We start from the raw sequence: 17,500 nt of genomic DNA, 5'->3' as shown, positions 1-17,500 counted from the left end.
AATAAAGGTGAAATAAAAATAAATAAAAGTGTATTTATCAGTGGTGACAGTGTTTCCTAGTCTCAGTGCAGTGGGCAGCTGGGAGGAGGTGCTCTTATTCTCCATGGAAGTAGTGCTGCCGGATGCAAATTTCTGTTTGAAAATGCTAGCATTTGCTTTCCTAACTGACTGTGTGTATTGGTTCCTGACTTCCCTGAAGTTGCATAACGCAGGGACTATTGGAAACTAGTGCAGTACGCTACAGGGTGTTTTTGTGGTGGTCAAGGGTAGTCAAGTCTAGAGTGAACCAAGGGCTATATCTGTTCTTAGTTCTACATTTTTTGAAAGAGGCATGCTTATTTAAGATAGTGAGGAAAGCACTTTTAAAGAACAACCAGGCATCCTCTACTGACGGGATGAGGTCCACATCCTTCCAGGATACCTGGGCCAGGTCGATTAGAAAGGCCTGCTCGCAGAAGTGTTTTAGGGAGCATTTGACAGTGATGAGGGGTGGTCGTTTGATCGCAGACCCATAACAGACGCAGACAATGAGGCAGTGGTCGCTGAGATCCTGGTTGAACACAGCAGAGGTGTATTTAGAGGGAAATTTGGCCAGGATGATATCTATGAGGGTGCCCATGTTTACGGATTTGGAGTTGTACCTGGTCAGATAATTTGCGTGAGGTTGAGGGCATCTAGCATAAATTGTAGGACGGCCGGGGTGTAAAAACCTGTTTGGGATAGAGGGCAGCATTTTCACATTCGGATGAAAAATGTGCCCAGAGTAAACTTCCTTCTACGCCAATGTAAACTGAGATTTTTGGATATACAGAGCCTTACGAAAGTATTCGGCCCCCTTGAACTTTGCGACCTTTTGCCACATTTCAGGTTTCAAACAAAGATATAAAACTATTTTTTTGTGAAGAATCAACAACAAGTGGGACACAATCATGAAGTGGAATGACATTTATTGGATATTTCAAACTTTTTTAACAAATCAAAAACTGAAAAATTGGGCGTGCAAAATTATTCAGCCCCATTACTTTCCTAGCAGCAAAATCTCTCCAGAAGTTCAGTGAGGATCTCTGAATGATCCAATGTTGACCTATATGACTAATGATGATAAATACAATCCACCTGTGTGTAATCAAGTCTCCGTATAAATGTACCTGCACTGTGATAGTCTCAGAGGTCCGTTAAAAGCGCAGAGAGCATCATGAAGAACAAGGAACATACCAGGCAGGTCCGAGATACTGTTGTGAAGAAGTTTAAAGCCGGATTTGGATACAAAAAGATTACCCAAGCTTTAAACATCCCAAGGAGCACTGTGCAAGCGATAATATTGAAATGGGAGTATCAGACCACTGCAAATCTACCAAGACCTGGCCGTCCCTCTAAACTTTCAGCTCATACAAGGAGAATACTGATTAGAGATGCAGCCAAGAGGCCCATGATCACTCTGGATGAACTGCAGAGATCTACAGCTGAGGTGGGAGACTCTGTCCATAGGACAACAATCAGTCATATATTGCACAAATCTGGCCTTTATGGAAGAGTGGCAAGAAGAAAGCCATTTCTTAAAGATATCCATAAAAAAAGTGCTGTTTAAAGTTTACCAAAAGCCACCTGGGAGACACACCAAACATGTGGAAGAAGGTGCTCTGGTCAGATGAAACCAAAATTGAACTTTTTGGCAACAATGCAAAACGTTATGTTTGGCGTAAAAGCAACACAGCTCATCACCCTGAACACACCATCCCCACTGTCAAACATAGTGGTGGCAGCATCATGGTTTGGGCCTGCTTTTCTTCAGCAGGGACAGGGAAGATGGTTAAAATTGATGGGAAGATGGATGGAGCCAAATACAGGACCATTCTGGAAGAAAACCTGATGGAGTCTGCAAAAGACCTGAGACTGGGACAGATATTTGTCTTCCAACAAGACAATGATCCAAAACATAAAGCAAAATCTACAATGTAATGGTTCAAAAATAAACATATCCAGGTGTTAGACTGGCCAAGTCAAAGTCCAGACCTGAATCCAATCGAGAATCTGTGGAAAGAACTGAAAACTGCTGTTCACAAATGCTCTCCATCCAACCTCACTGAGCTCGAGCTGTTTTGCAAGGAGGAATGGGAAAAGATTTCAGTCTCTCGATGTGTAAAACTGATAGAGACATACCCCAAGCGACTTACAGCTGTAATCGCAGCAAAAGGTGGTGCTACAAAGTATTAACTTAAGGGGTCTGAATAATTTTGCACGCACAATTTTTCAGTTTTTGATTTGTTAAAAAAGTTTGAAATATCCAATAAATGTCGTTCCACTTCATGATTGTGTCCCACTTGTTGTTGATTCTTCACAAAAAAATAGTTTTATATCTTTGTTTGAAACCTGAAATGTGGCAAAAGGTTGCAAAGTTTAAGGGGGCCGAATACTTTCGCAAGGCACTGTAAATAGGAACTTCCTGCTACGCCAATGTAAACTGAGATTTTTGGATAGAAATAGGAACTTTATCGAACAAAACATACATGTATTGTGTAACATGAAGTCCTATGAGTGCCATCTGATGACGATCAAAGGTTAGTGATTCATTTTATCTCTAGTTCTGCTTTTTGTGACTCCTCTCTTTGGCTGGAAGAATGGCTGTATGTGTTTGTGACTGGGCTCTGAACTAACATAATCATATGGTGTGCTTTCACTGTAAAGCTTTTTTGAAATCGGACACGATGGGTAGATTAACAAGAAGTTAAGCTTTAATTTGGTGTATCATACTTGTGAATGTATGAAAGTTACATATTCCTAAAAAATATTTTTGAATTTCGCGCTCTGCCATTTCAGCAGAATGTTGTCGAGGGGTCCCGCTAGCGGAAAAGCATATCCCAATTTAGGTCACCTAGCAGTACGAACTCTTATGAAAGATGGGGAGCAATCCATTCACATATGGTGTCCAGGGCACAGCTGGGAGCTGAGGGGGGTCTATAACAAGCGAGAACACTGAGGGACTTATTTCTGGAGAGATGGATCTTTAAAAGTAGAAGCTCAAACTGTTTGGGCATAGACTTGGATAGTATGACAGAACTCTGCAGGCTATCGCTACATTAGATTTCAATTCCGCCCCCTTTAGCAGTTCTGTCTTGATGGACAATGTTGTAATTGGGGATGGAAATGGAGGGAGCAGAGGAGAGAAGGAGAGTCAGACTCCATGGAGAGAGTCAGACTCCATGGAGCAGACAGAGAAGGAGAGAGCCATACTCCATACAAGGAGCAGAGGAAAGAGGGAGAGTCAGACTCCATGGAGAAAACAGAGAGGGAGAATCAGACTCCATGCTGGGAGCAGAGGAGACAGAGAGAGTCAGACTCCCTGGAGGAAGCAGAGGAGACAGAGAGAGTCAGACTCCATGGAGCAAACAGAGCAAGAATCAGACTCCATGCTGGGAGCAGAGGAGACAGAGAGAGTCAGACTCCCTGGAGGAAGCAGAGGAGACAGAGAGAGTCAGACTCCATGGAGCAGACAGAGAGGAAGAGCCAGGCTCCATGGAGCAGACAGAGAGAGGGAGAGTCAGACTCCATGGAGGGAGCAGAGGAGAGAGGGAGAGTCAGACTCCATGGAGGGAGCAGAGGAGAGAGGGAGAGTCAGACTCCATGGAGGGAGCAGAGGAGAGAGGGAGAGTCAGACTCCATGGAGGGAGCAGAGGAGAGAGGGAGAGTCAGGCTCCATGGAGGGAGCAGAGGAGAGAGGGAGAGTCAGACTCCATGGAGCAGACAGAGAGGGAGAGTCAGACACCATGGAGGTTTAGAATGGCAGAAAGGAGGGAGGGAGAAGACAAAGAGAGGAGAGAGAGCAGAAAGAATGATAGAGAAACTTTTTGGAAGACAGAAAGAACTTTGACATAGAGAAGGGTAGAAATATTCTCTGTAGAGGGACAGCATGAGCTCCTGACAGGTGGTAACAGCACAAAAACCCCTCCCTCCCATATGTGTGTGACAGCATGGGCGGAGCAGTCAAGTCTGACAGGCTGAGCAGAGCTCCCCACCAGCTGGGATGAAGCAGCTGTGTAGGCTGTGGAGGGATACAGTGAGGCTCCCAGTGACTCCTCTCAGACTTCTCAGTATGGAGCATTGTCTCAGTGTGTGGTACAGGACAGTAGACACCTGTTCTCTGTTACCACACAATGCTAACGCCGTAATTACTGTATGTCTAATCTGTCACAAGTTATGATAGGTACAGGAGTATAAGAGTCACAATACTTTATGTATACTTTCTGGCTGTGTGTGGCTGTGTGTACAGGTTTCTGTGTGTGTGTGTGTGTGTGGGTGTGCTCCTGTGCATGCTTGGGTTGTGTGTATGAGAGTGTGTGAAATGTATGCAGCTGTGTAAATAGCAGCAGGTTGATGTGGGCGTCGAGGTGATAGAGCATAGAGAGTGGGTATTTGAAAGGACACTCACAGCTTGGCGGCTGTCCCCAACTCGCGGAGGGCCGGTAGAAAACAGTATGGCTCCAACTCGCAGATACAATTAACAGATAGACTCCTGAGTCTTCAAGCTGTGATGAAAGAGGTTACAGGCTGGCAGTGTAGAGGTTGAAAGTCGATGTAAGCAGTGATGGAGGTTACAGGCTGACCCTAGCATGGTATTAAGGAGTCTAATAATTAGAGCACTGGATTTTTCTAACCAGGAAATACTCATAGGTAATAACTACAGGCAGGAGTTTTCCCAGGTCAGGTAACATGGTGGGGAAAAATTCCTACCGGTAGTATAAGATCACATCGTCATTTGGGCAGCATTGAAGCATTGATCTGTAGTAATATGTAGGAGGGATAAGGTGTGCCCAGCTGTATTCATTTACATTTTAGTCATGTATCAGACAGTTATCCACAGTAACAGTTATCCACAGTAACAGTTATCCACAGTAACTTACAGTAGTGAGTGTATACATTTTCATAAGGGTCCCTTGTGGGAATCGAACCCACAACCCTGGCATTGCAAGTGCCACACTACCAACTGAGTCACACAGGCACATATTCCTCCCATATAGTACAACCTGGCTGGGCTTTCTGTGGCTGGGGTTTGTCCTTGTTTGCCTTTGAGTCAGTCTGAGCGAATAGCGGAGCTGTAATTGACATTTGACCCTCTGAGTGTTTGCATGAGTGTTTCTCAGTGTGTATGCAGCAGTGTGCCCTTGGAGCCTACAATATGAGGGATTGGTCACACTGACATGAAAGACGCAATGAACAGATGGGCTATTGGGGTGAAGGTATGGAGGGAAGGGTGGTAGGAGGAGGCTATGCCACATTAACGCCACACTGCTGAAAGGCCCTGTCAATTAACCTGGAGTTCTTCTCACAAGGAAAAGGAGGGAGTAGAGTAGATAGATAAAGAGAGGAGAGGAGAGAGGGAGCCTCCTCTCTAGAGGCCCTACTTCATAAACTTCTGTCTTAACTAATTTTGCTGTTGAAGTACACACACCTGAGTTGTCTAATCCGTTAACAGGATTGGTTAACTCTTGAGGTTCCTAGGGTCTCCACCGAGCTAGGTAAATCTGTTGACAGGATTGGTTAACTCTTGAGGTTCCTAGGGTCTCCACCGAGCGAGGTAAATCTGCTTTTAGTTTTGATGTTCTGTATTGCTGGAACAAAATTCATAAATTATTTCTGGTGTCGTTCCAACAATTTCATGTATTGATTGGAGACTTAATTTGTGGAGAAATGTAAATGTTTTCCTTGGTGATTTGTGATGTTTTATTTGTATTTCCCATTACTGTGTTTTTGTATTTTATTGTGTATATACAGTACCAGTCAAAAGTTTGGACAAACCTACACATTCAAGGGTTTCTTTATTTTTACCATTTCTACATAGTAGAATAATAGTGAAGACATCAAAACTTTGAAATAATACACATGGAATCAGGTAGTAACCAAAAAAAGTGTTAAACAAATCAAATTATATTTTATATTCTTCAAAGTAGCCACCCGTTGCCTTGATGACACACTCTTGGCATTCTCTCAACCAGCTTCATGAGGAATGCTTTTCCTACAGTCTTGCAGCAGTTCCCACCTATGCTGAGCACTTGTTGGCTGCTTTTCCTTCACTCTGCAGTCCAACTCATCCCAAACCATCTCAATTGGGTTGAGGTCAGGTGATTGTAGAGGCCAGGTAATCTGATGCAGCACTCCATCACTCTCGTTGGTCAAATAGCCCTTACACATCCTGGAGGTGTGTATTGGGTCATTGTCCTGTTGAAAAACAAATGATAATACCACTAAGCACAAACCAGATGGGATGGCGTATCGCTGCAGAATGCTGTGGTAGCAATGCTGGTTAAGTGTGCCTTGAATTCAAAATAAATCACTGAGAGTGTCACCAGCAAAACATCCCCACACCATCACACCTCCTCCTCCATGCTTCACGGTGGGAACCACACATGCAGAGATAATTTGTTCACCTACTCTGAACAGACACACAAAGACACAGAGGTTGAAACCAAAACTCTCAAATTTGGATTTATCAGACAAAAGGGCAGATTTCCACTGCTTGTGTTTCTTGGCCCAAGCAAGTCTCTTATTATTATTGGTGTCCTTTAGTAGTGGTTTATTTTTTGGTTACTACATGACTCCACATGTATTATTAAATAGTTTTGATGTCCTCACTATTATTCTACAATGTAGAAAATAGTCAAAATAAAGAAAAACCCTTGAATGAGTAGGTGTGTCATGATCGTACTTAGAGTCCCACATGTTTAATAAATATGCAACTCACCAAAGATAATACAGAAGGAAACTAAACGTGAAGTTCTGGGCTGCTCACAGGCAGCTACACAAAAACAAGATCCCACAAGGTGGGTGGAAAAAGGCTGCCTAAATATGATCCCCAATCAGAGACAAAGATAGACAGTTGCCTCTGATTGGGAACCATACCAGGCCAACAAAGAAATAGAAAACAGATTGCCCACCCTAGTCACACCCTGACTTTGTAGCGGTATTTATCTGAGGGTCCAGGGTTCAAGTCCCTCTTCGGGCGCCAATTCTGGAGCGGTATTTATTAGAGAGGGGTAAAGAAAGATTTTGTTCGAAAGGAAAAGAGTAGAATAGAGAGAGTACCACTACCAGACCCACACACATCAGCAGAAGAGACTGCCTAGAGTGTAGCCTGTTTACCAGATAGCCAGTGGAGAGAAGAGAAAATACACACCATATAAAACCCACATCACAGCACAGGGGTCACCCCAAAAAGAATACCTCATACAATAATACTAATAATGGCAGAGCAATTCAACAGCAACTTCATACAAAAACGAACCCAGTCATCAACAGAGGATTTGCAATCATTTGTATTATTTTCTAGTAGATGAGTGCAGAGGGTATATGAATGGGGGGGGGGGGGGTTCATCGACACAACAAAGGCCTTACAAATGTCCACAGTCTTCTCGGCCACATGTCATTAGTACACCTCACCTAAATACAGTTCACATAACAATACACAACTTGCAAGCAACCTCCCTTTTAACTAAAATGTCCATCCAAATACTTCTGGCAGGGCAATAATAGTCCAGCTCTAATGAACTTCAATGGGAAGTGCATTGGAAAAATAGAAAGTCTGGTTACAGAGTAAAGCACTGCAACGAGAGGGAAGAGAAAGAGAAAAAGAGAAATCTTAGCTGTGGTCTTCAGGCGTGCTGGTGTACTGTCTGACTGTCCGGTTTGTTGGTTTGTATGTTAAAGCTTCGCAACAATGTTGCTACTAATCCATGCGATCCATAACGGGCGCGGTCCCAAACAAAAACAACCACGATCTAGAGCGATCACACCGATGATTGAGTTAAATACTTTATAAACTACACGCACTAAAAACAAATAAAACTTCTGCAGCACAGCACACACAATCAAACTTTCGCACCACCCAAGAGCTCCTCCCCAAAGAGCTGAATGAGCTCTCTTTATTTCCTCCTTCCTTACTGCTCATGCGCTCTTAAAGTGGCAGTGCACGGTGAAGGCTCTGTGCAGATTTCGCCACAACTTTACCAAATAGAGAATTAAAAGGATCTCTAAGGTCAGGGCGTGACAAGGTGTGTCCAAACTTTTGACTGGTAGTGTATATTCCTCCCATAGAGAACAGCCTGGCTGGGCTGTTTGTGGCTGGCGTTTGTCCTAGTTTGCCTTTAAAACAGTCTGAGTGAATAGAGCGACTGTAATGGACTCTGGGTATCTGTGGTACCCTCTCCTCGGATTTCGCCCCTTGGCCGCCTAGCCGCGGCACCGGGCTGAACACCTTATCTCCAGAACTGCCACATAACATTCATTACTTATACACAGGGTTTCTCTGTCCTCACGCCAGGGGCTGACCTCTCTCACTGGGACTCAGTTCAGCCTCAACCCACACTGGACCCTACTCTCTGGACTGATTTGGTCTGGTCTGGACTGGTGTTAACATTTAGTTATACTGTAGCAACAGACAGGTCAGTGTTTAGTTTAGTTGATCCAGGCTAATAGTATCTATACTATACTGTACCTAGTTGCAAATTCTGCTTTTCTCTTTATGCTGTAATTGTGTGCATGTGCTCGTACAATTCTCTATGTATTGCACCTGATGGGATTGATGATGTTGTATGGAATTTTATTGAATTGAAGGCATTGTATCCACTGGATTTTCACTGTCTGCTTTAAAACTTCTTATGGCTGCAATCCTGTTAACGGGATGATATGACAACAGCCATTGAAAGTGCAGGGCGCCAAATTCAAAACAACAGAAATCTCATAATAAAAATTCCTCAAACATACCAGTAATCTTATACCGTTTTAAAGGTAATCTTGTTGTTAATCCCACCACAGTGTCCGCTTTCAAATATGCTTTACAACGAAAGCACCACAAATGATTTTGTTAGGTCACCACCAAGCCACAGAATAAACACAGCCATTTTTCCAGCCAAAGATAGGAGTCACAAAAAGCACAAATAGAGATCAAATTAATCACTAACCTTTGATGATCTTCATCATATGACATTCATAGGACTTCATGTTACACAATACATGTGTGTTTTGTTTGATAAAGTTCATATAAAAAAATCTGAGTTTACATTGGCGCGTTACGTTCACTATTCTGGCAGGCTCTATGGGGGTGCCACAGGGTTCTATTCTTGGACTGACTCTCTTCTCTGTATACATCAATGAGGTCGCTCTTGCTGCTGGTGATTCTCTGATCCACCTCTACGCAGACGACACCATTCTGTATACTTCTGGCCCTTCTTTGGACACTGTGTTAACAACCCTCCAGGCAAGCTTCAATGCCATACAACTCTCCTTCCGTGGCCTCCAATTGCTCTTAAATACAAGTAAAACTAAATGCATGCTCTTCAACCGATCGCTACCTGCACCTACCCGTCTGTCCAACATCACTACTCTGGACGGCTCTGACTTAGAATACGTGGACAACTGCAAATACTTAGGTGTCTGGTTATACTGTAAACTCTCCTTCCAGACCCATATCAAACATCTCCAATCCAAAGTTAAATCTAGAATTGGCTTCCTATTTCGCAACAAAGCATCCTTCACTCATGCTGCCAAACTTACCCTTGTAAAACTGACCATCCTACCAATCCTCGAATTTGGCGATGTCATTTACAAAATAGCCTCCAATACCCTACTCAACAAATTGGATGCAGTCTATCACAGTGCAATCCGTTTTGTCACCAAAGCCCCATATACTACCCACCATTGCGACCTGTACGCTCTCGTTGGCTGGCCCTCGCTTCATACTCGTCGCCAAACCCACTGGCTCCATGTCATCTACAAGACCATGCTAGGCAAAGTCCCCCCTTATCTCAGCTCGCTGGTCACCATAGCATCTCCCACCTGTAGCACACGCTCCAGCAGGTATATCTCTCTAGTCACCCCCAAAACCAAATCTTTCTTTGGCCGCCTCTCCTTCCAGTTCTCTGCTGCCAATGACTAGAACGAACTACAAAAATCTCTGAAACTGGAAACACTTATCTCCATCACTAGCTTTAAGCACCAACTGTCAGAGCAGTTCACAGATTACTGCACCTGTACATAGACCACCTATAATTTAGCCCAAACAACTACCTCTTTCCCAACTGTATTTAATTAATTAATTTATTTTGCTCCTTTGCACCCCATTATTTTTATTTCTACTTTGCACATTCTTCCATTGCAAAACTACCATTCCAGTGTTTTACTTGCTATATTGTATTTACTTTGCCACCATGGCCTTTTTTGCCTTTACCTCCTTTCTCACCTCATTTGCTCACATTGTATATAGACTTGTTTATACTGTATTATTGACTGTATGTTTGTTTTACTCCATGTGTAACTCTGTGTCGTTGTATCTGTCGAACTGCTTTGCTTTATCTTGGCCAGGTCGCAATTGTAAATGAGAACTTGTTCTCAACTTGCCTACCTGGTTAAATAAAGGTTAAATATTTTTTTTTTTGAAAAAAAAAAATGTGGAATGCACGTGACCAGGAAATGACTCTCTGCCAGTAAGCTGACTCATTCAGCTCTTTTTCAGTCCCACAACACAGTAGAATCTTCATTCAAGTTTCTAAAGACGGTTGACATCTAGTGGAAGCCCTAGGAAGTGCAACTTCATTCATATCCCAATGTGAATTCAATTGATCCTGGTTTTAAAATCCACCAACCTCAGATTTCTCACTTCCTGTTTGGATATCTTCTCAGGTTTTTGCCTGCCATATGAGTTCTGTTATACTCACAGACATCATTCAAACAGTTTTAGAAACTTCAGAGTGTTCTCTATCCAATACTAATAATAATATGCATATATTAGCAACTGAGACTGGGGAGCAGGCCATTTACTCTGGGCACCTCTGGGCACCTTTCACCCAAGCTACTCAATACTGCAGCCATAAGAAGTTAATGATTCTTCTAGAGAGATTGAGATGATTAGGACCTCACTTTTATTCATTATCAAATGTGTTTGTATTGGTATTGGAAAATGAGTGAAAAAAGAAAGGAATGAAACAAAGAAAATCACTCCTTTTTGTGGTAAGGAAGGCTTTTTTTCACTTTCCCAACGAAACGGAAAAGGTGAATATTCCAATGAACTAATACAAACACCAGGCTCTTTCTCACACACCAGCTGCCTCTACACTCACGAGTGAAAATGTCAAACATGCAATGTGTAACAATTACCATGGGAACAGAGGCTTCAAAGGTGTTGTATTTGCATGTTGTGTTGTGGTGCTCAGACGTTTTGATGTAAACATCTCTCCCTTTGGTAGAGTAAACAGAGGAAGCTGATGGGTTACTGGCTTACTGGTCCCTGGACTTCTAAACACACAAGCACACATATTCACAAACGCTCACATAGACACATGAATGCATGCATCAACACACACACCTGATTGTCAATCAAATTGGGTTGTGGCTTACGCCCTGGGCTGTTCTAGGTACAGCTTAGTCTTTGATTGAAGGGAGATTGTAAAGTGAGCAACATTATCAGTGTCCTCTGATGTAAGATGAGATAACTCCTGTCTCTTTAACTGGCACGCTAAGGGGAGGAAATGGGGGCTGAGCATATCAGCAACTTCTAATTCTATTGATATAGACTCTCTCTCTCTCTCTCTCTCTCTCTCTCTCTCTCTCTCTCTCTCTCTCTCTCTCTCTCTCTCTCTCTCTCTCTCAGGTCCAGGATGCTGGGTGCAACGGTCCCTGCCTGTGGACTGCAGGCTCTGCTGACAGCCCTCCTTCTCTCTCTGGGTTGTGGTAAGTTCTGCTCCCTAACATGGCCGTGTGTGTCTTTTACCAGCATTGGACCAGTAGACACAACATTAGCACCACATTAACAACTCACTATCTATCCCCCTGCTTTTCTGAAGGTGTTTCTGAGGAGGTCTTGTGATAGCTCCAGGCTCTTAGCAGAGTCTTGGCTAGTCCCCAGTGCTGTATACGAGCTGGCTTACTGGTCCCTGGACTCCTATTTACAGCACTGCCCTGTGGAGAGTTGCTGTTTATGGAGGAATGGGTTGACACTGTAAACACACAAACACACATATTCACAAACGCTCACAAAGACACAGGTATACTACTCACACACACACCCTTAATATCATGTTAATACCCACATGCATGTGTCAGGATGCTCGCAAACAGATGTGGTGCATTCATTAGTTCACACCATAGCACAATGCTTTGCAAAGGAAAACAAGTTCATGTTAGTCCAATCCCATTTCAGCCATTTGCTTCCTTTTTGTTTCTAGTTAATGCACCCCTGGTGAGAAACTGAGGATACAGACATGTATTCCCTCAATAAGCTATCCACATACTGTACAATGAGCCCTTTGCCAATTTAGTCCCCCAGCATCACCACTCTTGAGTCAGGCAATAATTTGGAATATGCCTGTGTAAGGTATTTTTTACCCTCTGACTGTGTGTCAGTGCACATTTCTCTCTCACTCTCCTTGAGAGCACTCTGGCAGGTCTGAGATCATGAGCTGTCAGGGAGTAGACTCTCCCTGCAGACAACAGCTGAACCTGGACCAGTGTTATTCAAATAGTCTTATCTGGCCAGTGCAAGGTTCTACAGTGCTGGAGTAACCATGTACACACACCCACAGCCCCTACAGGAGAGACCAAGACCAGCCAAAAAACTTGCACATGCACGCATTCACAGATATGCATCCGCACATGTGCAAACGCAAGCACGCACACACACACACGCACGCACGCACACACGCACACACACACACACACACACACACACACACACACACACACACACACACACAGTACACACACACACAAACACACGCACATACACATTCAGTACACACACACAAACACACGCACATACACACACAAACACACGCACATACACATACAGTACACATGCACACGTACACACACAAAAGTACACAAAGTACGCGCACACACACACACACACACACACACACACACACACACACACACACACACACACACACACACACACACACACACACACACACACACACACACACACACACACACACACACACACACACACACACACACACACACACACAGAGTCTTATCCAGGGTGCAGGGTGTGGAGGGCCTCTAGCAGTCGTGTCCATGCATCCAAAGTTCTACCAGAGGGAACCCAGACCAATGCCCCCTCTGTGCCACCTGTGCCGGCTTGTCTTCGTGCTCCGTCTGCTGCCATCTGCACGCCATTGTTCTGCCTTGTGTCAAAAGAAACAGCATAGCATTGTGGGACCTGTGAAAAAACCAAGGCTTGGGGGCCAGTGACACAGCATGCTGCTCCTTTAGCACAAGAGACGTGACTGGAGCAGATTGTGTGTGTGCGTGCGTACTCGCCCACATGCGTGTAACAGCAGTAGTTGTAGCAGACTGCAGTCTATGTAGGCCAAGAAGCATGCTCAGCAGTCTCACATAGCATAAGCATAAAATGTCCACTGCCTCCCCCAGGTCATATAACTTACTGAAACATATGAACCTTTATATCTGTCGTGCAAATAGATGCATTCCACCCTGCTATTGTGGAAAGGATGTTTATGAATATGTTGCCCCCTCCCTCTGGCCCACCCCACCCCCTTCCAAATGTCCCCTTTTCGGGTGGGTGAAAATGGAGATGAGTGATGGAGGGAGGCAGGCAGAGGCAGGGGGGAGTAGGCACAGAAGGGGGGCTGGCATGAAAAGCTCCTCTGGTGACTGTGTTTGTTTGACGGGCCAGAGATGAGGATGGGGAAACGGGGGGAGGCATGGGGCTCTGTGCCACACCAGATAAATGTATCATTACACCACACAGGGTGCGGGCAGTAGCCTGCGAGTGGCACTACACTGGCGTGTAGCAGGATAGGACAGGGATGTGACAGGGGTGTGACAGGGATAAGACAGGGATGTGACAGGGATGGGACAGGGATAGGACAGGGATAGGACAGGGATGGGACAGAGATGTGACAGGGATGGGACAAGGATGGGACAGAGATGGGACAGGGATAGGACAGGGATGGGACAGGGACAGGACAGGGATGTGACAGGGGTGTGACAGGGATAAGACAGGGATGTGACAGGGATGGGACAGGGATAGGACAAGGAAGGGACAGGGAGGGGACAGAGATGTGACAGGGATGGGACAGGGCTGGGACAGGGATGTGATAGAGATGGGACAGGGTTGGGACAGGGCTGGGACAGGGTTAGGACAGGGTTAGAACAGGGATAGGACAAGGATGGGACAGGGATGGGACAGAGATGTGACAGGGATGGGACAGGGCTGGGACAGGGATGTGACAGAGATGGGACAGGGTTGGGACAGGGGTGTGACAGAGATGGGACAGGGAAGGACAGGGATAGAACAGGGGGGAAAAAAGGGATGGGACAAGGATGGGACAGGGATAGAACAGGGAAAATAAAAGAGATGGGACAGGGAAAAGAAAAGGGATGGGACAGGGTTAGGACAGAGATAGAACAGGGATGTGACAGGGATAGGACAGGGTTGGGACAGGGATAGGACAGGGAAAAGAAAAGGGATGGGACAGGGTTAGGACAGAGATAGAACAGGGATGTGACAGGGATAGGACAGGGATGGGACAGGGATGGGACAGGGATGGGACAAGGAAAGAAAAGGGATGGGACAGGGGTGGAACATGGTTAGGACAGAGATAGAACAGGGATGTGACAGGGACAGGACAGGGATGGGACAGGGAAAGGGATGGGACAGGGCAAAGAAAAGGGATGGGACAGGGATGGGACATGGAAAAGAAAAGGGATAGGACAGGGATGGGACAGGTATAGGACAGGGGTGTGACAGGGATAGGACTGGGATAGAACAGGGAAAAGAAAAGGGATGGGACAAGGATGGGACAGGGATGGGACAGGGATGGGACAGGGATAGAACAGGGAAAAGAAAAGGGATAGGACAGGGGTGTGACAGGGATAGGACAGGGATAGAACAGGGAAAAGAAAAGGGATGGGACAATGATGGGACAGGGATGGGACAGGGATGGGACAGGGATAGAACAGGGAAAAGAAAAGGGATGGGACAGGGATGTGACAGGGTTGGGATAGGGGTAGGACAGGGATGTGACAGGGATGGGACAGGGATAGGACAGGGTTAGGACAGGGATAGGACAGGGAAAAGAGAAGGGATGGGACAGGGATGGGACAGGGAAAAGAAAAGGGATGGGACAGTAATGGGACAGGGTTGGGATAGGGGTGGGACAGGGATGTGTGACAGGGATGGGACAGGGGTAGGACAGGGATGGGACAGGGATGGGACAGGGAAAGAAAAGGGATGGGACAGGAGGGGACAGGGTTAGGACAGAGATAGAACAGGGATGTGACAGGGATAGGACAGGGATGGGACAGGGATGGGACAGGGAAAGAAAAGGGATGGGACAGGAGGGGACAGGGTTAGGACAGAGATAGAACAGGGATGTGACAGGGATAGGACAGGGCTGGGACAGAGATAGAACAGGGATGTGACAGGGATAGGACAGGGCTGGGACAGGGATGGGACAGGGGAAAGAAAAGGGATGGGACAGGGAAAAGAAAAGGTAGAAGTGTGTAGAAGTGTTTAGAAACATATTATTTTCTTATTTATAAAAAAAATTACTCCAAAATGACAATACATTATTTACCATTTATTTCTATTGGGCACAAAATAATCTGAAACACAACCAAAACAAACTGCAAATGCATCCAATAAATGTGTATAGTCACACGTTTGAGGTTATCATTGCATGCTGGGGACCAAATACTACAGTATTTATAAGAATCTTTAGGGGTGTCAATAATTTAGAAGAAAAACAATATTACACGTTAAACAAAATCTCTTTCTCTGAGCAATTGTATTAGTATAATATAATTTAAAATATAGCTCAGTATTTGAATGTTTTATTTTATACAGTCATTATTGCTCATCTTTATCAAGTGTGTCAATAATTTTGGACCCCACTGTACCTTCAGATCTGCCCTGAGAGCAGACCCCACTGTACCTTCAGATCACCCCTACAGCACAGTAACACTTACTGTACACAGAGCTCTTGGGGTAGCTATTATAAGGGGACTTGACTATACAGTAAAAATCATCTACATAAGTAAATGAAGCCAAATGTTCTCTGTAATGTGATGTTGTTGCTATAGAGTGTGTGTATGTATGGACTGTGACTTTAGAACGTTTTCATACCACTTGACCTATTCCACATTTTGTTTTGTTGCAGCCTGAATTTGAAATGTATTAAATATACTTTTTTCTCACCCATCTACACACAATACCCCATAATGACAAAGTTAAAACATGCTTTTAGACATGTTTGCACACTTATTGAAAGTTAAATACAGAAATATCTCATTTACATAAGTGTTCACACCCCTGATTCAATACTTTGTAGATGCACCTTCTTGTATTGTTTAAAAAAGTATTCAATCTCTGTCAAATTAGTTGTTGATCATTGCTAGACAAACATCTTCAGGTCTTGTCATAGATTTTCAAGTAAATTTCAGTCAAAACTGTAACTCGGCCACTCAGGAACAATCACTGTCTTCTTGGTAAGCAATTTCGGTGTAGATTTGACCTTGTGTTTTAGGTTATTGTTCTGCTGAAAGGTCAATTAATCTCCCAATATCTGGTGGAAATCAGACTGAACCAGGTTTTCCTCTAGGATTTGCCTGTGATTACAAGCATACCCATAACATGATGCAACCACCACTATGCTTGAAAATATGAAGAGTGGTAATGTGTTGTATTGGATTTGCCCCAAACATAATGCTTTGTATTCAAGACATAAAGTTCATTTATTTTCCACAAAGCGGTAGTCATTCAAAAATCACGTTAAACACTATTATTGCACACAGAGTAAGTCCATGCACGTTAATATGTGACTTGTTTTACCACTGAATGTATTTAGGCCTGCCATAACAAAGGGGTTGTCACGTTCTGACCTTAGTTCCTTTGTTTTGTCTTTGTTTTAGTATGGTCAGGGCGTGAGTTGGGGTGGGCAGTCTATGTTCCTTTTTCTATAATTTGGAATTCTGTGTTTGGCCTGGTATGGTTCTCAATCAGAGGCAGCTGTCAATCATTGTCCCTGATTGAGAACCATACTTAGGTAGCCTGGTTTCACTTTTGAGTTGTGGGGGATTATTTTCTGTGTCTGCGTGTTCCACACGGAACTGTTTCGGTTTGTTATTTCACTTTGTTATTTTTGTATTTTGTCGTGTTCAGTTTGTTCTATTAAATATGGACACTTACCACGCTGCGCATTGGTCCTCCTCTTCTCCTTCATATGACAGCCGTTGCAGGGGTTGAATACTTATTGACTCAAGACATTTCAGCTTTTTATTTTTTATTAATTTGTAAAAATTCAGAAAAACATAATTCCACTTTGACATTATGGGGTGTTGTGTATAGGCCATTGACAAAACAATCTACATGTAATCCATGTTAAATTCAGGTTGTAGCACAATAAAATGAGGAAAAAGGTCAACGAGTGTGAATACTTTCTGAAGGCACTGTACTGTATGTGTTTAGTGTGAGCGGACCAAGTAGTTG

At 44.2% G+C, this 17,500-nt stretch overlaps 1 protein-coding gene across 1 annotated transcript in view; it reads left to right on the top strand.

The window, feature by feature from the left end:
• ncanb (neurocan b) overlaps positions 1-17,500 on the top strand; it is a 380,232-nt gene that overhangs the window by 66,250 nt on the left and 296,482 nt on the right. The window contains exon 2 of the mRNA XM_046304575.1: positions 11,636-11,715. Within this exon, the coding sequence (XP_046160531.1) occupies positions 11,643-11,715 (73 nt within the window). The 5' untranslated portion in view covers positions 11,636-11,642. The remainder of the gene's footprint in view (positions 1-11,635; positions 11,716-17,500) is intronic.

The sequence above is a fragment of the Oncorhynchus gorbuscha genome, linkage group LG02 (assembly GCF_021184085.1).
Source record: "Oncorhynchus gorbuscha isolate QuinsamMale2020 ecotype Even-year linkage group LG02, OgorEven_v1.0, whole genome shotgun sequence".
NCBI classification, from domain to species: Eukaryota; Metazoa; Chordata; class Actinopteri; order Salmoniformes; family Salmonidae; genus Oncorhynchus; species Oncorhynchus gorbuscha.
The sequence above is the reverse complement of the archived record's forward strand: the minus strand, read 5'-3'. Positions and strand labels throughout refer to the sequence as shown.